At 41.1% G+C, this 25138-nt stretch overlaps 1 protein-coding gene across 4 annotated transcripts in view; it reads right to left on the reverse strand.

Annotated features, from left to right (window-relative positions):
* EGFL6 (EGF like domain multiple 6) overlaps positions 1-25138 on the reverse strand; it is a 64185-nt gene that overhangs the window by 9073 nt on the left and 29974 nt on the right. For 3 of the 4 annotated variants that reach the window (XM_087426499.1, XM_014791106.2, XM_004435117.3), the window contains exons 4-9: positions 23998-24117; positions 20978-21097; positions 18949-19083; positions 16827-16949; positions 2679-3005; positions 1542-1622 (exon numbers count right to left, since the gene is read on the reverse strand). In XM_087426499.1, the coding sequence (XP_087282625.1) occupies positions 1542-1622; positions 2679-3005; positions 16827-16949; positions 18949-19083; positions 20978-21097; positions 23998-24117 (906 nt within the window). The remainder of the gene's footprint in view (positions 1-1541; positions 1623-2678; positions 3006-16826; positions 16950-18948; positions 19084-20977; positions 21098-23997; positions 24118-25138) is intronic. The other variant, XM_087426500.1, reaches the window with a different exon arrangement.

The following is a 25138-nucleotide window of genomic DNA, read 5'->3' on the forward strand; positions in this document are numbered from 1 at the left end:
AGAAAAAGTAAAATAAGAAACCTGGTCGGTTCGGGGATCCAAAGAGGACTCAAATAATTTATTAATGTCACTTAACAAGTATAAAGCAGAGCTGGAGCAGGAGTTCTGAGCACCTGGAGAATGTAGCTTATCCCCTGAGCTATGAAACATTTTCTTCCTAACCAGGAAAATGGGCAATAAGATGTTTGATGCAGAGAAATAAAAAAAAAGTAGAACACTTAGGAGGAATATGCAGGAAAACAAGATGCCTATAGGAGCTGGGTCATGGGTCACTAGCCTTTGGAGAGTTTTCAGTAGAAGCTTCTCAGATTAAATTTGGAGGACTGAACTAGAGAGGTATTTTCTTCCTAGTGGAGATTGTCCTATAAACCAAAGGGATAGAATTGGATAATATACTCACGGGGTAAACACAAAAGGGAATCAAATTAGCACAAGCTTAGGACATGTATAGTGGTAAGTGAAAGACAGTTTGAAAAGGAAATAGAAGATCAAGCCATTCATATGTACACCAAGCGAAAGGGATAAATATTTAAGTAGGCTTTTCCCTGATGCCTGTGTAGAGATGCCACATACCATTTGTCATGGTAGTGAAAGTGCTAAATGAACTCAGAGGAACTAGGGATCATGCCTAAGACATTCCAGATTATGTAACTTTGAGAGATTGATCACAAAAATGGTCCCAATTTTTACCCCTCCCTGTATCCATGCTCTTTGCAATATGACTTTGTAGCACCTTCCCCAACTCTTAAATCGGGGCTGGCCTTGTGACTTGCCTTGGCCAATAGAATATGGCAGAAGTGATGTGCCAGTTCTGGGCTTAGACCTCAAAAGGCCTGTGTGCCTCTGTTCTCTTTCTTAGAACCCTGTCACTGCTTCATGAGAATAAGCTTGGCTAGCCTGGTGGAGGATGAAAGACCACATGAGTCAGCCCAGTTGTCCCAACTGAGGCCCCAGGCATGTGAGAGAGCACAGCTAAGACCAGCAAAGTCACCAAACAGGCCCAGAGCTGACTGCAGACACATGGGTGAGCCCCACCCAGACCAGCTCAGATCAGCAGAACTGGCCAGCCAATCCATAGACTCATAAGCAAAGATAAATATTTATTGCTGTAGGCCATTGAGGGTTCGTGATTGTTTGTTACACAGCATTATTATGGCAATAGGTAACTGACACGGGCACTTTGGGCCAGATTTTAGTACATGGTGATTTTCAGGTTGTAGGCCCTCAGGTGTTGGAGTTGAAGCAAACGAGGCATTTTCTCTCATCTCCATACATACAATCTCCCTCAACTCTTCGCTCTAGGTGTCAGGTGGGAGAGGTGGAGGGAAGACGAGAGCCTTAATATATTGTAATCTATTGGTATTAGTCATGTAAGGACCTACTATTTTCATATTGGCACTGTGTGTCATGATGTAACAATCGTTCCCTTGGTGTTGAGGAATGAAGCAGTGATTCATAAACAATCATCTCATCCTATGAAGAAATGAAAATGACATGGGACTCTGTGAGAGAGCATAAACTTGGGAGAAAGAATTATTTACCTTTGTGTTCCAATCTGGATGTTACAGCTTTTCTTTGGACCAGAACCAGACCAAATTCACCTGCTTCATTCACCTTTGGGGCTAATAAAGAACACTTGATCAGTTAAGAAAATCCCACATGCTAAGAAGGTATGAATGACGGATTGAACAAAGAGGGCTTGATCATGTATTCTACTTACAGAATATGTTACAGCAGTGTTTTCCTAACTTTTCCAAAGCATTCACACTGGTTCCAGTTTCCTCATCTAGAACATCTTTGTCCAAAGGTTGCCCCAGTTGACCAAAGCATCTACACTAGGAACCTTCTAATCAGGTTTTGGAAATATACCTTCTTGAGATTTTCATTTTCTATTAAGGGAGATGTCATTGGTATGCTAGTTCTTAGATAGGTGGGCCTGTGTCTACTTTTCATTTGGTTAAGTCCAACAGGCATGGAGCCAAGAACAGACAAGGCAAAATATAGAAGGAGCAGCAGATGCCTGGTGAGAATCAAATGGAAAGTCTCAGAGTGGGGGATCCAGGGTGGGTCAATATGGAAACTGTCCGGGAGAGGCTGAGACTATGGTGTGTTCTGCACAGCAACCAGTGAAAAAGGCAGTTATCTAGTTCACATAGAAAACTTAAGCTTAAGCTCTACTATAGAATTTTCCCCCCTACAATTGTCTATTTTGGCTTTTTTAATCATAACCACACAACTGTGAAATCCTCCTTTCATTGAGTGGGACTGTAAAAAGTACCTTCCAGAAGTAAAAAGGTAGAGCTTGGCAGATCCTCCTGGGGAGGGTCTCTCTGGTTTGGGGCTGTGCTTCACGGAGAGCTGGGCAGTCAGACAACTGTGCTTGCACGACAAGCAAGCTTACTTGGCTGGGAGTGGAAAGAGTGTCTGCATCAAACAGGAAACCTCCCCAGTAAGGGCGAAGGACTTGCCTTCCTTGTTTCCCACACCAGCAAATTTGATTTCGTATCTGTGGAAGATGTAAGTTTCTAGACCTTATAAAGAACCCTGCTTCTTAGGACTTAGAGCTGAACCCTTCTTTCTTAAGGCATGAAACCAATCTTTTCTTCTTCTTTCATTTGCCAGGAGAAACCACAATTCATTTTTCATAAAATGTATAAAATAACAAAAGTGATACTCACAAAACACATCTCCACGAAGGCTTTGCTCCTGCTCCACGTGGTTCTTCAGGGATTTCTCATCTCTTTTCTCTTCCTTGAGCCCCTCTTTCTTGCTCTCTTCATTCTCTTCTTTTTCTCCATTAGGGTTCCCATCTCTGGAAACTCTCTCTTCAGAGCTGAAGGGCTGCAAGTTAAGCTTAGGGGCGGGAGTCCCAGAAGGTTCTGTGATGCCATTTTTAATTTTTACCTTCTTTTTCATGCTGTTTTTGTGAGCGAGCAACTTCTTGACTCTGTCTTTGATGGTACCAGGTGCTCTGAGGACTTCCTTCACAGAATTTTCAGGGATAACTGAAACAAACAATAATACAAGAAGTTCCACATTGGCTGATAATTAGGTCACTCACAAAAAATGGAGCATTTAAAGAGTGTAAAAGTGCTGCAAATGAATCTTCCAGAACCAACTCAGATGAGGCTCTTCCATGTGATATTTTAGGAAGAACTATATTTGCATCTGTTTTAAGCAGTTCTAGTGTTCCGGTAGTATCTTAACTACTTTTCGTTAGAGGATACACTTTCGTTTTGCTTCAGAGACTACTATAATGCAATACCTGCTCCTACCAAGTAGGGCTACAGATCCCAAAGTGCTGAATTTTCCAGACTCCTCTAATATTTCTGTTTTCATGCTGGTATTCTCCAAAGCTGGTGTTGTCCAGGTACTCCTAGAGATTTGTCCAAATTTGATGTTCAAAGATTACAGCTATAGCATTAGGCTGGACCATATAAATTGCCAATAATGGGCCATCCGTGACCTACAAAAATGGTGATTTATGGTTCAATGTATACATACTTAATTTTTCTTCCCTGTTCTCTCTCCCTTTTGAATTTCTTCACCTTAATCAACTACTATCTAAAGCTAAATGATTTCATTTATTGAATGTTTATAGAGAGGCTTCCATATTTACTGTTTTACATTCATTTCTGATTTCTCACCACTAAGTTAAATTGCTTTTAAAAGTGTACCTCTAGGTTGATTCCTCATACTGCACAGTGGATCAATGACCCTTGGGGGAAAATGTTAGTGTAGAAGAACTCAAGAGGTAGAAAAAAGGTCATTTAGCCCAACATCTTTGCTTTGTAGGTGAGGCAACTGGGTGATGTTAAGTGACTTGCCCAAAGTCACTCAGCTACCCAGGGGCAGAGCTAGGATTTGAGGGTAAAGAAGATGAATGACTCTTTTTCCAGTCCTATTTCCATGACAGGTTTATTCCTGCTTTAGGGTTAAGGTTTACTTTTCTGGAGGCTGGTTCAAATTCCTTGAGCTCTAGAATCCAAAGATGCATGCTCCCTTTCTAGGGATCTACTCATGATAATTAAGAAGATACAATTGATATAAAAAAGTAATTTTTAAAAAATTAAAAACACTGATCTTTAAAATCAAATATGTATATTGTTAAATAAAATATGTAGACATGTGCTAGTCTAAGACTAAGCAAGAAAGGGTCTAATAACATCTGAACCAATTTGCTCAATTCTACTACTTAGATATAGTTTAGAGGGAAATGAAATAAGGGAGTAGACATCAATTTCAGTGTGTAAAAAGAATACTATAAAAAGAAATTGGATTGGGATTTTATTAGAATATTTTCCTTGGCAATGTTTTAATCTCTTCACCTGCTCAGTTCTTCTCCATCATTTGGCTGATTCAATCTCCACCAAAGTGGTAGAAAAATAAACAAGGAGAAGTCCACGATATTTTGGGTAATCAAAAGGAGAAAGAAAAATGCTTTGAAAATATATATGCTCTTAATTAATACATTGCTTTTACTTTGAAATCAATCTAAGCCTGTTATGACAAGAGCTACATTTCCCTTTTCAATGAAATGTTCTAGTTGTTTATCAATGTGACAGCCCGCAGTTATAGGTTCAAAACCAACTACTACTAATACAAGTAATGCATCAGTCCTCACTTTCCTGACCTTCAGCTGGCCTGTTTCAGCTTCTTTGCCAGAGGCTGCATGTTAAGTTTTGATTGTAATGTGCTGATCATATAAAGATCTTCCTCTGGAGGGCCCACTGTATAATTCCGTCCATGGCTCCCTGAATCTTTTCCCAGGATCCAGCATGAAAAATGAACAGGAAACAACCATTCCCTGGAAATTTCCTTTATGCAATCAGTAACATAAAACTAAGGATCTTTAATAAATAATGAGGAGTGGGTTTCAACCCACACCAGGCAAACCTAAACATCTGCTTTCAGTTTCTGCTTTGAAGTTTCAATTTTTCCTATTAAAAAAAAAAATCAAACCATCACCACCTTTGTGGTGTCAACAAGTTCACTCCCTTAGCGTGTAGAGAGAACTGGGGCAAGGATAAAAAAACTATGCATATGCATGACTATGAATGGATAGATTTGGCTTTATCTAGTAGGTATTGCTGTTTCAAACTGGACAAAACTGATGATTGTTTCTCTTAAAAATTTCTTGATTATTGCAACATTTTTTTGAGAATATAAAAATGTGGGAGAAAGTGGCAGTAGACGGGGATAGGGATTTGGCATGTTTAGGGATCTCAGACATAAAAACAGGGAATTTCAGAGTTTTCGGATTCATAGGCCAGTCTTCTGTAAATGAAGTTGACAATTTCTCTTGGGAGAGATTTGAGATTTCTCTAAATATCCACCTTGTCAAAAACTTCTACCTACCTGAAAATCCTGACTTTACTTAGAGAAGATGATCATGATGTGTCAACATTTTCCCCAGGAGAAATATGACTTTGACATTCATTTACCTGTGCTTAGTTCACTAAATGATCTCTTATCATCTGGCAGGAGAAACACTCCTCTCATCTGAGCGTTGGACAGTCCTGGGAGGAGAGGCTTAACCGTGGGTGAGGAATGTACTGTTCCATGGGACCCAGGAAACGGGAAGGGCAGGGATGGCAGAAAAGCTGAGCCAGGAGAGTTTGTTGGGGAGGGGCCCAGGAGAGTTCTCCATCCCAGGGGAGTAGCCATCCGTCATGCACACACCTATCCTGTGTTTCAGCACACAGCCCTGGAGCTCAGTTTCCTGGATTTGACTTCTAGCTCTCATCTCTTCTAGTTGTATGTCCTCAAACCAATACTTAACTTCTGTTTGCCTCAGGCTCCCCATTTATAAAGTTGGGATAAGAATAGGGTTTTTGTGATGTTTAAATGAGCGAACACAAGTCAATTACTAAGATTAGTGCCTGAGGGCCGGCCCTGTGGCTTGGTGGTTAAGTGCGCGCGCTGCGATGCTGGTGGCGCCGGGTTCGGATCCCGGGTGCGCATCGAGGCACCACTTCTCCGTTCATCCTGAGGCCGAGTCCCACATACAGCAACTACAAGGATGTGCAGCTACGACACACAACTATCCACTGGGGCTTTGGGGGGAAAAATAAAATAAATAAAATCTTAAAAAAAAAAAAAAAAAGATTAGTGCCTGACATATATTCAGCCTCTGTTTGCTATGATTTTTAGAATTCATCACCAGAATGTTTAAAATCTTTTACTGAGTTAAAAAAAATTTTTCCAGGCCATGCCTCCAGACGTCTAATGTTTGTTACAATTGAAAGAAAAAAAAATTGGAATGGCCTGGGTGTAGCAACACCTGTGTTCTTGAATATGCTTTATATAAACCCAATTAAGTCAGAAGCATATTTCCAATGACTAAGGAAGCTGCTTTTCAATGGGAATAATTATTGAATTTTGACCCATTGCCACTATTACTCCTACTATCAGTGCATGATTATTGAGCACATAATATATTCTGGGCTGGAGCTAAGCCTTTTATATGGACATTTATTTATTACATATGGATTATTTCATATAATCATCAAAACATTATTAAGGGTCAGATACTATTATCTCTATTTTGCAGATGTGGAAACTGAGGCACTGAAAGGTTACATAACTTGTTCTCAGTCCACAGGCAGTAGGCTGGGGAGCCAGGAATGAAGCCAGGGTAATTTGATTCCAGAAGCGAATAAACTAAACGACATAGTGTCCTTTCCTAAATTGACTCTTACTACCCAAGTCAGGTAATGTCGAAGTTTTGATTTTCTTAGAATGAGGTACAGCTCTTGTCAAATTATGACCAAATTATCTAACAGTGTATTATTAATACTCACATACGTTACAACAGTAAAAAATATCCATACACATCTACATTTAGGGTGTTTCTTTCTCTGGGTATAGATGGTGTGTAAGGATAATCTGCTAACTCCTCTTCTGTATTGCAATGTAGAGTCTGGATTTTTGCAAAAACAATGAACTCATAATAAAAGTTGCTTTATCAATGCTGTACATTATATAATAGTGTGGGAGATCAAGATTTGGCCACCCTGAAATCTATCTCTTTACCTTGGTTGTTTTCTCTAGGGACATTTGACCTCCCCCACTAACTGCCTAAAGAATTTGACATGGTGGCTCCTTCCTGGAACAGATCTATCATGATGGCTGTAAAGATAATGTAGGATAAATGTTACAATAGGAAAGGCACCAACAAGCCCATCTTATCAGAAGTTCTGTCTCTCTGGCCACATTCTCTGGATGGCCCTGCGAGGAGTTGCCAGACAATCATTTACATTTATAAGGGAAATCTCCATTTGTAAAGGTATCTCCCTTTCTGTTTTGGGAAGAGGGGGGCATGGCCTCATTTCTAGGGGCTTATCAATGTGAAAGGTGAGGCCTTAAATCTGCGTAATAACCTTACTCTTGTTTACTGTGCTTTAGTGGTAATCTCCTGTAACTGACTCTCCCCACCCGCAACATCCTCCTTTGTCGTTGGCTGAACATGGTATTTAAGACAAGAATTTCTGCTATTGTGTTGAGAAATGCACTGTCCCTGCTTTCTCCCATGTATACATGTTATTAAACTTGGTATTATTTTCTCCTGCTAACCTGTCTTGTTGATTATTTGGCCAGCCATAAAAACCTTAAGGAAAAGGGCACAGGGAGATCCTCCCTCTTCCCCCGACAGTTTTGGCCTAGTCGCCAGGAGCCACACTGGCTGGCAAGTTGCCTTCTCTGGCTGGAAGACCTGCCTTCTCCCTGGACTACTGCAGATAATGAGATCCGGGAACGCCTCACGAAAGCCGGCAAAAGGTAAGACTTCTTACCATGTCAGCCTCCCCGAATCTCTATCTGCGGAGTCCGGCGGAAGGAAGTGGTGAGAATTTTTTCTCTTTCTAAATTTAGATTGGCAGGAGAAAATATTTGGGAAACTAGTTTCTTGTGCTTTTAGTGACTCGGTTTAAATTTGGTAGAGTACTCTTGGTTTTGATCTTGATCCCTTGTCCTCCCAGAGTAGTCTCTGTCTTGTTCTGTGTCCTGAGAACTTGGCTTTGTGACCAGTGAGAATCTTCTCCTTGGTCTCCACCATACGGAAGGTGCATTTACCGGGGTGCACCTTGGTGGCCAGTCGAGTAGACTGGGGTTCCAAACTGTCTCTTTGTCCGGCTGTGCCAAGCTCTCAGGGGAGTTTGTCATAAAGGGCCCAGTCCATAAGGGCTTTTGTCATCTTAACCTTTGTTGCTTGTTAGTGCTGGAAAAATCCCATTCCAGTATCGCCTGCCCGGTGTCACAGATTAGCGGGTCTGTGACTGGAGGCGTCCCACACTATTGTTGGAGACCGGAGACACCATCCTTACCGCCTGTGCAACGAAGGTCTTTACTTTCTCTGACTATCTTTGGGAGTGAATTCTGTGGATCACGGGGGCTACATCATCTGCGCCCTCACCAGGGACGCCTCTTGCGTCCATGGTAAAGATTTATTCTAAGCGTGGAAAGTTACCTCCGGGTCTTTCCTTAAAAAGGCTTATTGGTTCGAGTCACTGTTGGAATAAATATACAAATGAAGATCCTACTCATCAATGGCCAGATGACGGATCCTTTGAATTGGGAAAACTTCTAAATTGGGGGAAAAAAAATGTTTTGAGAGCTCTCACACAATTGTTTAATTGGTACCAAAAAAAAAAAAAAATGGCCAGAAAAAGGAAGGAAAAAAATTTGACTAGCCTTAAGACATTGACTCAGGTTACAATTGAATTGAGAACATGTAAAAGTGTAAGTGTTGGTAAGATTACAAAGGTTGGAATGTTTGAGCTAATTTTATATGAAGAGGTTACATCAACTTTGCCTGAGTATGTTTTAAAATGTCTGACTGGGGGCCGGCCCTGTGGCTTGGCGGTTAAGTGCGTGCTCTCTGATGCTGGCGGCCCGGGTTCGGATCCCGGGCGCACACCGACGCACCGCTTCTCCGGCCACGCTGGGGCCGTGTCCCACATATGGCAACTAGGAGGATGTGCAACTATGACATACAACTATCTACTGGGGCTTTGGGGGGAAAATAAATAAATAAAATTTAAAAAAAAAAAAAAAAAAAAATAAAATAAAATAAAATGTCTGACTGGGAATGCTTCCCTTGTCCAAAATTAGATGACCAAGACCTATTGATAAGACTCTTTATGATAACTATGTTTAAAGGTATAAGAGATGATGAAATTTACATGAAATTTTGTAGAAAAAAACTGATGTTATTTCTATTACAGAACTGGTTAACAAAAATAGGAATTTAAATGATGGCTAATTTTATCTAATGTCTTAAGAAGTCTTATAGGCAATCTAAATAATTATTGGGAATAAGTAACTAAATAGTTGTAAAAAAAGATAAATGTTGGATGAACTTTAAACAATAATTATGTGTTATGGTGGTTACAGCTTCCAAACTCTTTTTGGTGACTTAAAACTTTAGAGTTTTGCTAAATTTTATGATAAAAATTCAGTTGAGTAGATCATTTCCAAATAACATAAGATATTAGACATTGATTGCTAAATGTACATTTGTCTACTTTTGGCTTTTCATTACAGGAAAACTAAAAGGTGTTTTGGGTCTATTGGTAAACAAGTGTTTCATTAAAAGATTGTACTATAAAGTAACATATTTCCAGAAATTATGAAGTGTTCATAAATTTTCCAAGCCACAAGATACAAATGTAAAAGAAAGTTTATAATTGTTTACTTAGATTTTACTTACAAATTAAGGTTTCTAAGGGTTAAAATTTCTAATTAGTATATGTGATTGAAGCTACTAAATATTAAGAAAAATATGTCTGTGTACAAGGAAAGTAAGATGTATAAAGAAGGAACAAAGAATGAAAATATTTTGTTTGGTTGATTAAGAAAGATAAATTTGTCCTCAAGTACTAGGAGGGAAAAGAAAGACATGGGACAAATTCTGAATGTAAAAAGAAAGTTATAGAAGGTTTGTGGAAGAGGAATTCTGGAAAAGGAGTTTTTGCATGGTCAAGTTGGCTAAGATTGAAATGAATTTAATTAAGTAAATGAGTTTTAATATCAGAAGTAAGCTCGTACAAAATTATAATTTGGTCTTATTTCTCTTAAAGGGATAATTTCTTGAACTTGATAAAGAGGTTATAAAAGATTTTTCTTTACCTTTGAGTAAGTCTACCTAAAAAAAAAACCCTGTTAAAATAATTTCCTGTGTTCAAAAGACTGAGGTCTCTCTATTAAGGCTTTTTGGACTGTTAATGCTCAGTTTGCTTTAACTTTTTATATTTTTGACAAGCTCCCCAAAATTCATATCTTAAATAAAGTCTTTTTTTTACTTTTTTTCTTTGAGAATTTTCAAAGGGCCCTGGAACTTCTCAAAGAAATTTGCTCTCTTCCTATAAGGGGAAAGATACTAAACTTATTAGGCTTATTCAGTATGTTAAACTACGTGAGAAGCATTGTCAGACAAGTGATGATAAGCCTGCTCAGGTGGTATTATGTAGGTAAATGTTATTGACATAGGTGTTTTAAAACTGTATAACATTACCGAAATTCTGATCTGTCCTGGTTATCAGTCATAATTCTGGTTATTATTATTTTAAAGTGTTGTATGTCACAAAATTAACCAAATTTCTCTGTCAATTGCCATTTTGAGGTCTTGTTGTTTACAGACATTTCTTTGCTCTAATGCTTTTGCAAAATGTTTCAACTTCAGAAAAATTCATGGAAAGGACTCTGACATTTACGTTGGAGTACAGGTTTCTGACAAACTTTCTGATCATAAAACTGAACTGCGTAAGAAATTACAGAAATCTGATGGAGAGACTGATAACTTCATGAAGCTGCTAACAAAAAGATTGGGATCAAGAATGGATTACACAGGACTGAATGAACTGATAAGGATGATTATAATTTTTATGATTTTTCGTTTGAAGTATTGCTGAATTTTTAATGTTTTGTTTTTTCAGATTTAAGGAACACTTTTTCTCTTTTCTCCTGAGCTAGCTATGACTTATAGCAATTTGGTAAATGACACTTTTGTAAGTAAAATTGAAATATTTATCTTTTTCTCTCTATGTGATCCTTTGAATTTAAAAACTCTTAGTAAGTAAGTATTGTTGTTTTCATGGCAATATAGTTATTTACATAAGTTCAATAAGAATCTGTTCTCCTTATAACAGGACACAATTGGAAACACTGGTTATATTACCAAGGCTGTGACTGGAACATCATATTTGCGATATAACCATACAGCTTTTAAGGAATGAAGATTGGACTTTATGGAATAAAGCCACGTGGAACTATTGGCCTGGTACCTTATGTTCCAAGCAGCACTTACCAGGATAAGTAAAGAATGTCACTTATCTGGCAGGTACAAGGAACCTCGAAATATTTTGGGGGAACCTCGGAAGAGAGGAATTCACCCAAATCTGTAGGTATTACAGGCGAAGTCTGATGACAAAATCCTTGGCTTGGCTTTCCTGGCCTCGAGAGGCCTTTGAAGTTCAATGTGAGATTCCTTATAAAAAGTTCCAGCAAAGCAGATTTAAAAGAGCCTATGTGATCAATTGCTATTCTTGCTGTACTTATGTAAATGATTGGGCCAACTCTATCGGAACTAGACTTATTTTACAAACTAGTTAGTTTTAATTTGGCTATCTTAATAAAAATGAGGGTGATTTTAGAAAGAAAAATTATATTTCAGTAAAAACTATAGTATACATTTGCAGATATTAGATCCTAGTTTTGTTAATTGTCTTTTGAGGTTTTTGTTTTATATCTATTTACTGGACTGGATCCTGATTTCTTCTAGTATCCTAAAATATCTGGCTACAGATCTCCAAACTAATGTTTTTCATTTTTTTCCATCATTTTCATTTGAAATCACTGAGAACTGAACCTGCCCTTTTTCCTGAAGCCTTACAAACTGAAGCTGATGGACTTGATATAAACTTGAGATGACCTGACGACACCATCAGAGACATTTTAAACTGCAAAAGATGCTTTGATGCTGACATCTAAAACCTTAACTGGCTGTCCTCTGAACTCAGAAACTGGTTTACAACTTGCTCCAACCATTAACCTTGTTTTTCTTTTGTTTACATAGAAATGCTTCTATTAAATACTTGATTGCTTGCTTCCACAATATAGGCGTAACCTTGAGAGCCCACCTGCATTACCACCTCCTAAAATGAACTTAATTGAACTGATCTATTATCAGGACTAAGAAATGTGTTCAGTGAGATGAAACAATCTACCAACTCAGCTTCTGGACTATGAAACTTCTTTAAGTTTCAAAAGGACTGTGAAACTTTTAGTTTCAAAGGCGGGACTGTAGGAGATCAAGATTTGGCCACCCTGAAATCTATCTCTTTACCTTGGTTGTTTTCTCTAGGGACATTTGACCTCCCCCACTAACTGCCTAAAGAATTTGACATGGTGGCTCCTTCCTGGAACAGATCTATCATGATGGCTGTAAAGATAATGTAGGATAAATGTTACAATAGGAAAGGCACCAACAAGCCCATCTTATCAGAAGTTCTGTCTCTCTGGCCACATTCTCTGGATGGCCCTGCGAGGAGCTGCCAGACAATCATTTACATTTATAAGGGAAATCTCCATTTGTAAAGGTACCTCCCTCTCTGTTTTGGGAAGAGGGAGGGATGGCCTCATTTCTAGGGGCTTATCAATGTGAAAGGTGAGGCCTTAAATCTGCATAATAACCTTACTCTTGTTTACTGTGCTTTAGTGGTTATCTCCTGTAACTGACTCCCCCCACCCCCAACATCCTCCTTTGTTGGCTGAACATGGTATTTAAGACAAGAATTTCTGCTATTGTGTTGAGAAACGCAGTGTCCCTGCTTTCTCCCATGTATACATGTTATTAAACTTGGTATTATTTTCTCCTGCTAACCTGTCTTGTTAATTATTTGGCCAGCCATAAGAACCTTAAGGAAAAGGGCACAGGGAGATCCTCCCTCTTCCCCCGACAATAGCAATCCATGTGCATACAAATGTTATTTTACAATACAGTCATGTGTCGCTTAATGACAGGGATTCGTTCTGAGAAATGCATCGAGAAATGCATCGTTAGGCAGTTTTGTCATTCTGTGAACACCATAGAGTGTACTTACACAAACCTAGGTGGCATGGCCTACTACACACCTAGGCTGCATGGTATTAATCTTATGCGACCATTGTTATATACATGGTCTGTTATCATGTGGCACATGACTGTTTAACATTTTATAATGGTGGATGCTAACTGGATTTGATTCTCTCATTTTTGTTTGTATGACTTTTCTGTGCACATAAGGGTGGATTTCTGGCCATCCTTTAAACAACGCATGTTAAGACTTTGTTGAGATCAATTTTCCACAGAGACATGGCTGTTTATTTTATAGAGAATCAAGGCAAAATGGTAAGGGCTGGGCAAGTAATAGAGCGAACGACCCAAAGATAGTTTTCTCTTTTAAGTAAACATTCTGGTGAAAGACTAAAGAAATAATCAGCCGCAGAATGGATAGTAATAAAATGAATGATTTTTAGATATCGAACAGAACATTGTGATGAGTTCGAAGTTTCAAAGTATAAAGAAAAATTTGTTTTACCCAAAAATACACTTAAAAAAGTTGGATGGTCAAAGAAAAACAGAAGTTTTCTTGACATAAGAAATGTTTGTGTTGATGTGGGATTTATAATTTCAAAGCACTGCATTACGATATAGAGAACACAGGCTGCAAACAACTACCCAATTGCATGCTTAAGGATGTTGCCTTCATTTGGACATTAATAACACATCGTGGTTTCAAGGGGATTAAATGATCAGGAAGGAAGATGACACCAGGTTTTCTCTGGGCAGTTCTTCCTAATCTCTTTGATTCTTAGGCCTGGGGGCAGGGGTAGGTCTGTGGAGGTGAATTGCCCACAAGTGTTTTCCTGAGGCATCTTTGTATACACAACATTTTTGTATCCACTTTTACAGAATTTCTGAGTAGAGTAGCTGGCCCTTAATAAATAGCTGTTTAAAATGGTACTACATCTAGTGTGCCTAGCAGAACTAAGCTCTCTACCTATATTACCTCGTTCAAATCTCACACTGAACCTAGGAGAGAGGTACTTGTCTCAATAAGGGTTCCCCCAAGCAGAACTGAGACAAAGATTCAGGTGCAGGTGGTTTATTTGGGAGGTGATTCCAGGAGGCAGAAGTAGGGGAGAGGGGACAGTGACACAGGAAGGGAGAAAAGCTGGAAAATGGTGCCTCAGTGGGCAGGTAATCAGTGTGGGTAACTGGGGCTCAGTCCTGCTGGGAACGTCTGGGAACCAATGTAGAACATACCTCAGATTTGTCTCACCCTGCGAAGGGGAAGCTGGGGTATTTCTCCACAGATTCCTGTCCCCCACTGGATGAGGGTTGTCCCTAGGGCTTAACTCCCTCCCTCTCTGGGTTGTGCCTACAGGGGCATGAGTAGCCTTCTAGAGAAAGCTTCAAGGCCACAATACAGAGAGAGTCCACTGTACTGGGGCTAGAGATATGCATGGAACTGCCCATCTGTCTCTTGAAATTAGGGAGCTCCAAGAGACTGTGGCTTGGCCCATTACAAGCACCCACCACAGGACGACCATGAGCCCCATTTTGGACAGGAGCAAACTGAGTTTAGAGAGGTTAAGAAACTTGATAGGTCACAGCCAGTATGGGGCAGAACTCCGATTTCGATTCCGGCCTTCCTAGCTCCTGAGCCTGAGCTGTTGACCATTATACCACACGGCCTGAGACAAGTGGGGGTGGGATATACATGTTCAAATTTGGTGGTGTGAAGGAGCCCTTGACCACTCATCCAACATGGAGACCACTTTATTCACTCTCCTCTCTGGGGGCCTCGCAATGTTATAGCATCCCTTCCCCCAACCCACCCACGCACAGCCCTGCACAGGCGACCATCTCTCTCTCTCTTTCTTTGAATAAAGTTCCAGAAGGACATCATGGGCACATCCATACAGAGGGATAGAAACCACAGCATCGAGTTGCTGGAGACCAAATGGCCATTTAATCCCATTGCCAGCCCACTTTTTTTTTTATTGAAGCATAGTCGACATACAGTATTATGTATGCAGTGATTCAGGGAAGCTACTTTTATTTCACATGGCTTAAAATATTTATGGGCACAATTTATGCTTTTCCACACTACTTTTTTCTTCTGGACTAAATGCAGCTCGGTTCTTTCGGCAGTTCTTCAGAGAATTTGATTTCCAGACTCATTTTCTTTGGTTCTATTCTTTTGTACACACTCCTGTCCAGCGGCGCTCACCCACAGCCCACTGTGGTACTGTGAACCTTTTATGGGGGTGCTGCTCAATGTCTCTCAAGGTATGGGCAGTTGACTTTTGCCATCACTGAGCGGCTGCTCTGTTGTGTCATCAGGAGCATTGGCCAGATGGGGGCATGGGATGTGCTGTAGGTCAAGGTACAATTGGCAGCCATATTTGTTGGAACTTGTGGGAACTCTGCCAAGGGGTATGTAAGAGAGTAGAGTCAGGGTACTAAACAAATCTAGACACACAATGAGCCAGCGCTAAAAGGGACATGACCAGAGGGGTAAACCTGGATGACTTTAAACACTGTGAGACGTTGTTTGCCAGGGGAGGGACTGTACTGTAACCATTGCCGGCAGGCCATGGTAAACATTCTGGTGCTCATCACGATTTCCAGTTCTCTTCTCTTTCAGGACACACAGCAAGATTATATTTTTTTTGCCCTACTTCCAAGCTGAATTAATTAAGAGCTGGTGTGTGCTCGTCCATGCTTCTCTCACCGCTGTGACAAACCCTAAAGCTTCTGATTGACACCGTGTGACAAACTCTAAAGCCTCTGATCGATACCATGGTACCACAAGATGGTGGGGCCTCCATCAGCCTGGTCCCTAAGTGACTACACTGAGAAGAACTCCCCCCACAACTCTCTTCGGATGTAGAACAAGTGAGAAATAAACCATTATTGCTGTCGTAGCTGTTAACAGCAGTGAGATTTTATTGTTGTACATCTGGTTTATAAATTTAAGATTTTACCACCTAAGCATTAAGGAATTCACCAGCAAAAACAATGGGACTCTTTGCTATATGTTAAAAATGTGAATCTAGGTCAGATAAATGACGGATCCGTCAGAGGATGACGGATAAAATGACATCAGCTTCCAGCCGGCCCCGCGGCATAGGGGTTAAGTGCGCGCGCTCGGCTGCTGGCGGCCTGGGTTTGCATCCTGGGTGCGCACAGATGCACTGCTTGTCAGGCCATGCTGTGGCGGCGTCCCACATAAAGTGGAGGAAGATAGGCACAGATGTCAGCCCAGGACCAGTCTTCCTCAGCAAAAAGAGGAGGATTGGCATGGATGTTAGCTCAGGGCTGATCTTCCTCACACACACAAAAAATGACATCAGCTTCATCATACTTTGTTTCGGTTGTGCTTCTAGAAAAAGTCCTGATTCACAAGGTTAAAAAACTTTAGTGGTTCTAAACCACCAACATTTTAGGAATGCTTGTTACTGCACCATAACCTAGCCAATCCGGACAGACACATTTGCTCAGTGTCGTTTTACCTTAAACCTTATTTTCAGTATTTGAAAATACGTTGTGACCAGAAAAATATCCAGAACCCTAGCTGTTCTTTAAGTTTAGTGCCTACAACTTCAGTGAGTATTAGAGATGTGGTCCGATTAGCAGAGAAGACAAGGCTGAGGCAGAGTTAAATTTTCAAACACTGAACATACACTCACAGAGAGAGAGAGAGAGAGAGAGAGGAAGGAGACATGGAGATAATGCTTTATTGGGAATAGCTAAGACGCCATCACCAAATGCTACTTACCAGAACAGTGAAGTCCATTGCCTTTATATCCCTGCTTGCACCTACACTTGAAAGATCCTTGGGTATTGAGGCAATTGGCGTAGAGGCTGCACGTATGGGTATTCACAGCACATTCATTTACATCTAAAAATGTGAACATGCCCGTGAACAACCTTGTGGTAACAGGGCTTGCTGAAAGACTATCCCTTATACCTGAGCAACTCCAGGGCCAACCACTCAACACCGCCACCAAACCAAGTGTGGCCTGAGAACTGTTCAAAGCTCCCCACACCTTGGCCCAGAGCCCCGGCCTTGCCTGACGCCTGGTATGAAGGGAGTGTGTCTGCAGCTCACCTCCCCCACAGCAATCTCATCTGCTTATCAATACGACTGAAATCTGTCAGACATTGACTTTTTTTCCTTAACTTTTACATCTGTCTAATTTAGAACTAAATAACAACATCAGAAAATAAATTCAAACCAACAAAGGACTAGGTGGGCTAGGAACCACTGACATCATCTGAATTTAGAGGCATTTTGTTCCAAGACTGCCAGGAGCAAGGCCAAGCTGGTCTGAGCGAGTCTGCTGGCTTTAGACTAGGAAACTGCCCAATTCCACCCAAGTGAGAGGTTTATGAGCCCTCTTCTTCATCTCACTTTCTATCTATGCTTTTGTAGATACATGCACACAAAATAGCCTATTGTTTTTAACTTAGCTACAAAGGGAGCTCAGATGCTAGTCTTAATCACTTTTTTTTTTTTTAAAGATTTTATTTATTTATTTTTCCCCCAAAGCCCCAGTAGATAGTTGTACGTCATAGTTGCACATCCTTCTAGTTGCTGTATGTGGGACGCGGCCTCAGCACGGCCGGAGAAGCGGTGCGTCGGTGCGTGCCCGGGATCCGAACCCGGGCCTCCAGCAGCGGAGCGCGCGCACTTAACCACGGGGCCGACCATTAATCACTTTTAAAATCACAAAGATTTGTTTCTTTTGGAAGCTTTCCATGTGAATTCCCACCCTGTCCTGTGGAACCTCCCTCTAGGTATCAGGGAACAGGCTTCTACTCTGTGACACTGTATCACCGGATTACAGAGCTGGATGGGTCTGCAGCAGGATGTGGGGGCCAAGCCCAGGAGAAATGTGGATATTACGAGCCTGTCTAGGATGACATTTGTGTTTGAGAAGATTTGAGGGAAGAGCTGTGGAGGCTTCACAAGATGGTTCAAAACCAAGTGTTGCCCCAACACAATTACACAGGACGTATCCTGGGAAGCTGAGTGTAGGGTTGAAAGAAATCCTACTTTTTTCCCAACTGTTAGCTTTCCATGTCATGCACACACGTTTGTGACACATGTTATGTGAATAGGAGTCTACAGAGAGCCCAAATTTCCCTTCACTGTAGGACAGGTCCCATCCCATGTTACACCAAGGGCAGTGGGAATGCGGCCAAGGGCTCCCCAAACACCCCACTTTACTTGCTCACTGAGACTTGGAATCTCTTCACTAAAGGATAAGTTATATTTCACACAGATTAGGCCAATAGCTGAGTGACACCAGAGTCTTATCAGAGAGTGGTTTTGGTCACCCTGGAAAGGGAACATTTTAGGGGATGTGGAGCTTGAACCATGAAAGGGCTGAGAGAGGAAAGAGCGTGTGCCTTCATCTCCCTCACACATTTCTCTAAAGCCACCCCTGATGGAAACTGTTATGAACAGATCGCTGAGATCAGGATTAAATAGGCCCCGTTACCCCTCCTTTTATCAAATATAAAAACTGCTTTATTTCTCCCATTTTTAGATATGTACCTGGAGATAGAACCAAATATATAAACAAAACAAAATCAGCCAAATTTGTAAAAAACCCACAAAAAAATCATCTCAAGATATTTACCCCCATAATAGAGCTATATAGACTGAAGTTCCTTACTTTAAATCTTTATTGACCTGGCTTCATGTAATTCATGTCATTGGAGTTCCCTAAATGCCAGAAACTTTAAAAAATGTAACTTTTTCTGTGTTGTTAAGCTGATCAGCACAGCAGATTGTTCAACTAATAGACTGAATTGACATCAAAATATCTGTAGAGAGAGCCTATAGGTTTGGTGGGGAGAGGAAGAAAGGAAAAGGTGCCACGAACTCTTACCTACACAGTCATATCGGCCACTGATATATTTCAGTTCGAAACCAACATGACATTTGCAGTAGTAGCTGCCAAATGTGTTCACACATCTTCGATTGTAGGGGCAGACGGCTTTACCAGAGGCACATTCATCAATATCTAGGATGTAGAACCAGAAGGCGTCAGTGATAGCAAGAAGAGCACCCTCCCTCTGAAATACACACGTGCGCGCATGTGCTCTCACACACACGTGAATGCAAGCATGCACACACGCACGTGCACACATGCAGTTTCTTTGTTGGAAAACTGATTATTCCGGTGCCAACATCACATCTTCTGGGAAGTGTTCTAGATTCCCCAGGCACGCTCACAGCTCTTCTCTTTATGTGTTTATGTCACTTTGTACATCTTGTTTTAGAGACATTATCTCGCTGTAATGTCATTACTTACAGTCACATCTCTCCTGTTAGGCCCTGGCTTTTCTGGGGGCAGGGAGCGTATGTCTGGCACTTGGGACATATACATTACGTGTTTGGTGAGCAAATTAATATTTTTCCAGCTACATATATTGTATAGCGTATACAATTTTTGAATAGTCAGATAGCTACACTTTATGCAAACAAAATACATAAACATTTAAATTTTGCATTTTATGAAAGAATTATTTCATTAGCAAACTCCTCCAAGTCCTGCAATATTGACCCAAATCGCAGACATATGGTTTCCTAAGGATGCACGTAAACATACGTTGTGGGTCAAGTGGAATGATGTGATGATGCGACTTCAGCTGACAAGAGGCTTCCTTCCTGTTCCACCATTGAGAGTCATGTCACAGAGGGGCTGACGGCTATGCTGACCAAACAATTAAGACTCAGGCTTTGCCTGAACTTTCAGATGTCAAATCAAATAGATATTACGTTGTTATTTTGGAACTGTGGTTAAGCAGTTCCAATAAGCAAGCTGGTGCTGGCTTATTGTTCCCTTTGCATTCTTAAAATAATAAATCAGTGTTGGATTAACCAAAATTATTTTTTCAGTGATCACTTTCCCTTCCAATAAAAATGGCACACGACAAATTAAAGAGGTGAGTGAAAATTTGGATTTAGTTTGGTCAAGAATTAACCTTGTCATATAAATCTTATTTTACTGAAGAGTACTAAGCCCTGTGAATCTAATTAAATCATTGATTACTTTCAAAGAGCAGAGCCCACATTTTAATTTACATGGATTTTTAAAAAATGTTTAGCTGATTTAGGACTTATTTGGCTGAGCTTTTTTTTTTTAATAATTTTATTTATTTATTTTTCCCCCCAAAGCCCCAGTAAATAGTTGTATGTCATAGCTGCACATCCTTCTAGTTGCTGTATGTGGGACGCGGCCTCAGCGTGGCCGGAGAAGCGGTGCGTCGGTGCGCGCCTGGGATCCGAACCCGGGCCGCCAGCAGCGGAGCGCGAGCACTTAACCGCTAAGCCACGGGGCCGGCCCCTTGGCTGAGCTATCTAAATGCACTTTTTTGAGCTAGGTACATTTAGGATAAATAAACATCCAGCACCTTGACTGAAAAATATTTCTATTGCAGTGAAGACGTAAGAATATTAAATCATACTGCTATGTGTTTATTTAAATCAAAAAAGATTAAGAACTCTTTCAACATTCTGATTTGGTTTGATATCCCATATTAATGCTCACTTGCTCTCAATATTATGTATATTTAGTGCAATGTTATTAAGTACAGTACTATGAGTATGTGCAATCTGGTGGTTGAAGTAAAGCGTGCAGGGTAAATATACTAAAATAAAATTACTTTTATCTTTTTTCACTATGGCATTAGGCAATCCAAAAACAATAGAGAAGTGTTCTTTCTAGCATCCCAAAGTGTGTCTTGAGCATATGTGGCTAAAAACGTCATCTCAGAAATGGACATAAATCTGCGCTTTTAGGAGCTTTCAATGTTGAGTCAACAAGCAGACTGTGATGACTGAAAGAGGGGAATTTAGTCAAGGCAGAAGTCAAGGGAGGAGGAGAGGAGTGGGGGCGATTCCTGCTGCTCTACCTATGCAAACTCTTCCATCCGGGGCCAGGCGGAGTCCCGAGGACGGACACAGACACTGCGGCCCTTGGTCCGTGTCTTCACAGCCGTACTGGCAGTTTGTCATGGCACACGTCCTAGAGTCTGAAACAGTAGGCAAAGATTAGCCTTTTCCTCCGAGATGATAAAAAGTGCTTACTGAGAAACAATCTCTGAACTCTGGGACATGAAATGTAAAACGTGGAATGACATTATAGGATAAGCCTCAAGACTTGTTTGAGTCCCAAATGGAGAGCCAAATGGAATCTGGGCAGGGGTGGTGTCTTGGTGGCCCCATGGTCTGTTTTGTTGGCCAGTGTATTAAATTTGACTTCTTTAGGTCTTTGGGTAGGGCATGCACCCTGCAGTTACCAAAGACTGCACCTCTCTCTTCTCTTGTACATTCTCTAATCCCTCCTTTATGTCACTTGGCCGGTCTCTATAGGCTGAAATGCAACTTCAGATGTACACTCATGTGCCGCATAACGTCGTTTTGGTCAACGATGGACTGCATACAGGACGGTGGTCCCATAAGATTAGTACCATATAGCCTAGGTGTGTAGTAGGCTATACCATCTAGGTTTGTGTAAGTACATTCTATGATGTTCACACAATGACAAAACTGCCTAACGATGCATTTCTCAGAACATATCCCTGTCATTAAGTGACGCATGACTGTAGATGATCAATCTGAGTAATTAGAGTAAAAGAATCCATTCTAGAGATCTCCCCATGCATATCTAGCCTTAATGAGAGTCACTTCAGTCATGACACTTGGTCTTTCAGGTGCCTGTATTAAAACATGTGGCAGATACAACTGATCCGCTGCCCAAAATCCATTCTGAACCCCCTTTTCTCTTGCCATTCCCATCATTGAGGCTGGAAAGCCAGATATTTGTCTTTTTCCCAGTTTTTCTTGCAGCAACAAGAAGTGGCCATGTGACTCAGTTGTAGTCAAAGAGATATAAAGATAAGTCTTCTGAAGGGAGTGGAACTTCTGGAAAAGATGTGCTGCATGATAAAAGGGACAGGCATGAAAGAGGCGTTCATTCATTGGCATCACTCCTTTCCCCTTTGTCTTGCCTACCTTAAATGTACGTGTGATATCTGGAGCTGGGGCAGCCATATTGTGATTATGAGGCCACAGGCAAGAGAATGAAATCAATACCCTGAGGATGGCAGAGACTGAGTCCTTGCTGAGCTGTTCTGGAACTGCCTGCCTCCAGCTTTTTTAGTAAGTGAGATAATTTAGTTGGATTTTCCTGTCACTTGTTGCTAAACATAACTTATCTCACAAAAATGCATTTCTTTAGCAGAGGTCCAGCATGTGTGGATCATTAGTGTCTGCAATAGGGGAGCACGGTGAATATACTCCCTTCATCCACCCCCATCCATAACATGCCAATCACCCAGTTGGACAAAAGAGACTACAAGGGCCAAGTGAAATAAAATCAGCATCCAAGAGAGAGGTCCAGGGCTACCTGGACACTGAGCTATAAGCAGGGAGGCACAGGCAACCCTTACATATATAGAAACAGACAAAGAGGGTACAGGACTAGACACACAGGCCAAGGTAATGTAAAAAGCACCTACTGATGGTTATATTTCTATACTTCTTTCTTCTCTTTAGTTGTCTTCTTTTAAAATTAATCTTCAAAATTTACTGAATTCTATCTTTCCATTTGGGGAAAGATATCTTTTTTGGCACTGATTCGGCTTTCATGGAATGTTTCAGAAACATCCATTAGCATATATCTTTTTAAAAATGTTAAGTGATTACTATAAAAGCCTGGATAGTGGTTCCCATGTCGGGGGAGAGGTTCTGGCAAAGTTCTGTTTGGTAGTGGTTACACGGGTGCTCACTTCATAAGAATTCATTAAGCTATGTATTTGTCTCTTGTGGGTTTCTGTTTAATTTATAATAATAAGGATTTTTTTTTAAAAGACTCTGAATGCCTGCTTTATCTCTTCAGCTTGCTTGCTAATGGAGGGTCTAGATGAGTGGTGGGTGTTGGGGACTTTGTCAAGGAGGGACAGTGCAAGGACGAGCCAGGGGAGCAGTGAGCCGTGCACTAGCTGAGAGTTTATAACCGCGGAAAAGCCCGGGACGGGCGGGGGAGTCCACGAGACTCTGTAACCACAGGAAGCTAGCGGAAGGCATGGGCTCCAGGTTCGCTGGGGGCTACAGGGCAGAGGAAAGAGAGATGGAAGAGAGGGAGGAAGCGGGGAGAAGGGGAGGCAGGCAGGGAGGATGGGTTTGCCTTTCAGCTGCAACATAAAACCTGAAAAGCCTTCCCTCTCAATAAATGAATGGATCTAGACTCTTACCCTCCCACAGGACATGGGTTTCTCTTTATCACAGAAGGGCTTTTCTTTTCAGGAATGTGAATCGGAATGTATTTCCAACAAAAGTCACTAATCTTTGAGCATGGGGCAAGGGGCGTGAGAAAGGTAGTTGGTGGGAAGAACTGATGTCCCAAGATGGAATTTAAATGTATTACCTCCCTAAAACAATATGCTTATTTTCATGAAGAAACCCAATACATCCTTGCATATATAGAGAGATATGACTTACTTTTCTCGCCAGTTAGTCTTTTTATTTGAAAAGTAACTATCCAGAATAGGCAAACCCATAGAGACAGCAAGCAGATTAATGGTTGCCAGGGGCAACGGGGAGGAGGAGTGGGGACTGACTGCCGAGGGATACAAGGTTTCCTTTTGGGGTGATGAAGATGTTCTGGAAGTAGATAGTGGTGACAGTTGTACAATTTTGTGAGTGTATTAAATGCCACTGAATTGTACAGTTTAAAATGGTTAAAATGGTGAATTTCACTTTATATGTATTTTGCCACAATTAAAAAAAAAGTGCTCAAAGATGTTTTAGCCTGGGGTGATGTTAGAGTTTGTTTTTTTTAAACCACTCAAGTCAACTTTTTCCCAAGCATCAAATAGCAAAAGTCAAGCCTCATAGGTTGACTGAGAGCAGCCTGGCTGTTGAAACTTACTTGCACATGTGGCATCTGGCATGAGCATGTGGCCGCTGGGGCAAAAGCAGTTGTAGCTACCGTGTGTATTCACACATCTGTGTTGGCACGGCCGGGGTTTTACTCCACACTCATTCACATCTGCAGGGGGCAGTGAGAAAACAGAGGAAGGTTAACTGAATCAGGAAACATCCAGATGGGCAACTGGGTTGGCTTCCCTGGACTCCACTCGTGGAGTGGGTACATGGGGCAATGACTTGCCTCTTCTCCAACCATCATTAAAGGGTCAGTGAGGATGCGGAGCAAACAGAATGATCATACACCATTGGAGGGAATGTAAGTGGGTACAACCACTTTGAAAACTGTTTGGCAGAATCTACAAAAGCTATATACAGACATATCCATGACCTAGCAATTCCACTCCCAGGTGTATACCCAACAGAAACATGGATATGTGCTCACCAAAAAAACATGTACTAAAATGATCATAGTAGCACTATTGTTTTTTTTGGTGAGGACGATTGTCGCTGAGCTAACATCTGTGCCAATCTTCCTCTATTTTGTATGTAAGACACTGCCACAGCATCCACAGCATGGCTTGATGAGTGGTGTGTATGTCCGCGCCCAGGATCCGAACCCGTGAACCTCGGGCCGCCGAAGCGGAGCATGAGAACTTAACCAATATGCCACCGGGCCGGCCCCCATAGTAGCACTATTCTTAATAGCCCCAAACTTGAAAGAATCAAAATATCTCCCAACAGAAGGAAGGATAAAAGACTTGTATACTCATGCAATGGAATCCTATGCAGCAATGAGATTGAACAAACTACAACCACAAGCAACAATGGATGAAGCTCACAAACTTGATATTGAGTGGAAGAAGCTAGATACAAACGAGTACGTTAAAAAACAGGCACAACTGAAAGAACAAACCAACCAACCTGGCACGACTACTCTGTGGTGTAAGTAGTCAAGATATGGTTCCTTCTTGGGCGTGGGGGGCAAGTGACAGGAGGGGAGCATGAGGGGTCTGCAGGTAGGCTGTTAAGTTTGTGTTTCTTGATCTGGATACCAGTTACAAGGGTGTTTTTGAAAATTCATTGAGCTTTGCATTTTTGATATGTGCACAGTTCTGTGTGCATACTACTTGAATGAAAAGTTA

This window comes from Ceratotherium simum, chromosome X (genome assembly GCF_057802395.1).
Source record: "Ceratotherium simum simum isolate JZ-2026a chromosome X, ASM5780239v1, whole genome shotgun sequence".
In the NCBI taxonomy this organism is placed as follows: Eukaryota; Metazoa; Chordata; class Mammalia; order Perissodactyla; family Rhinocerotidae; genus Ceratotherium; species Ceratotherium simum.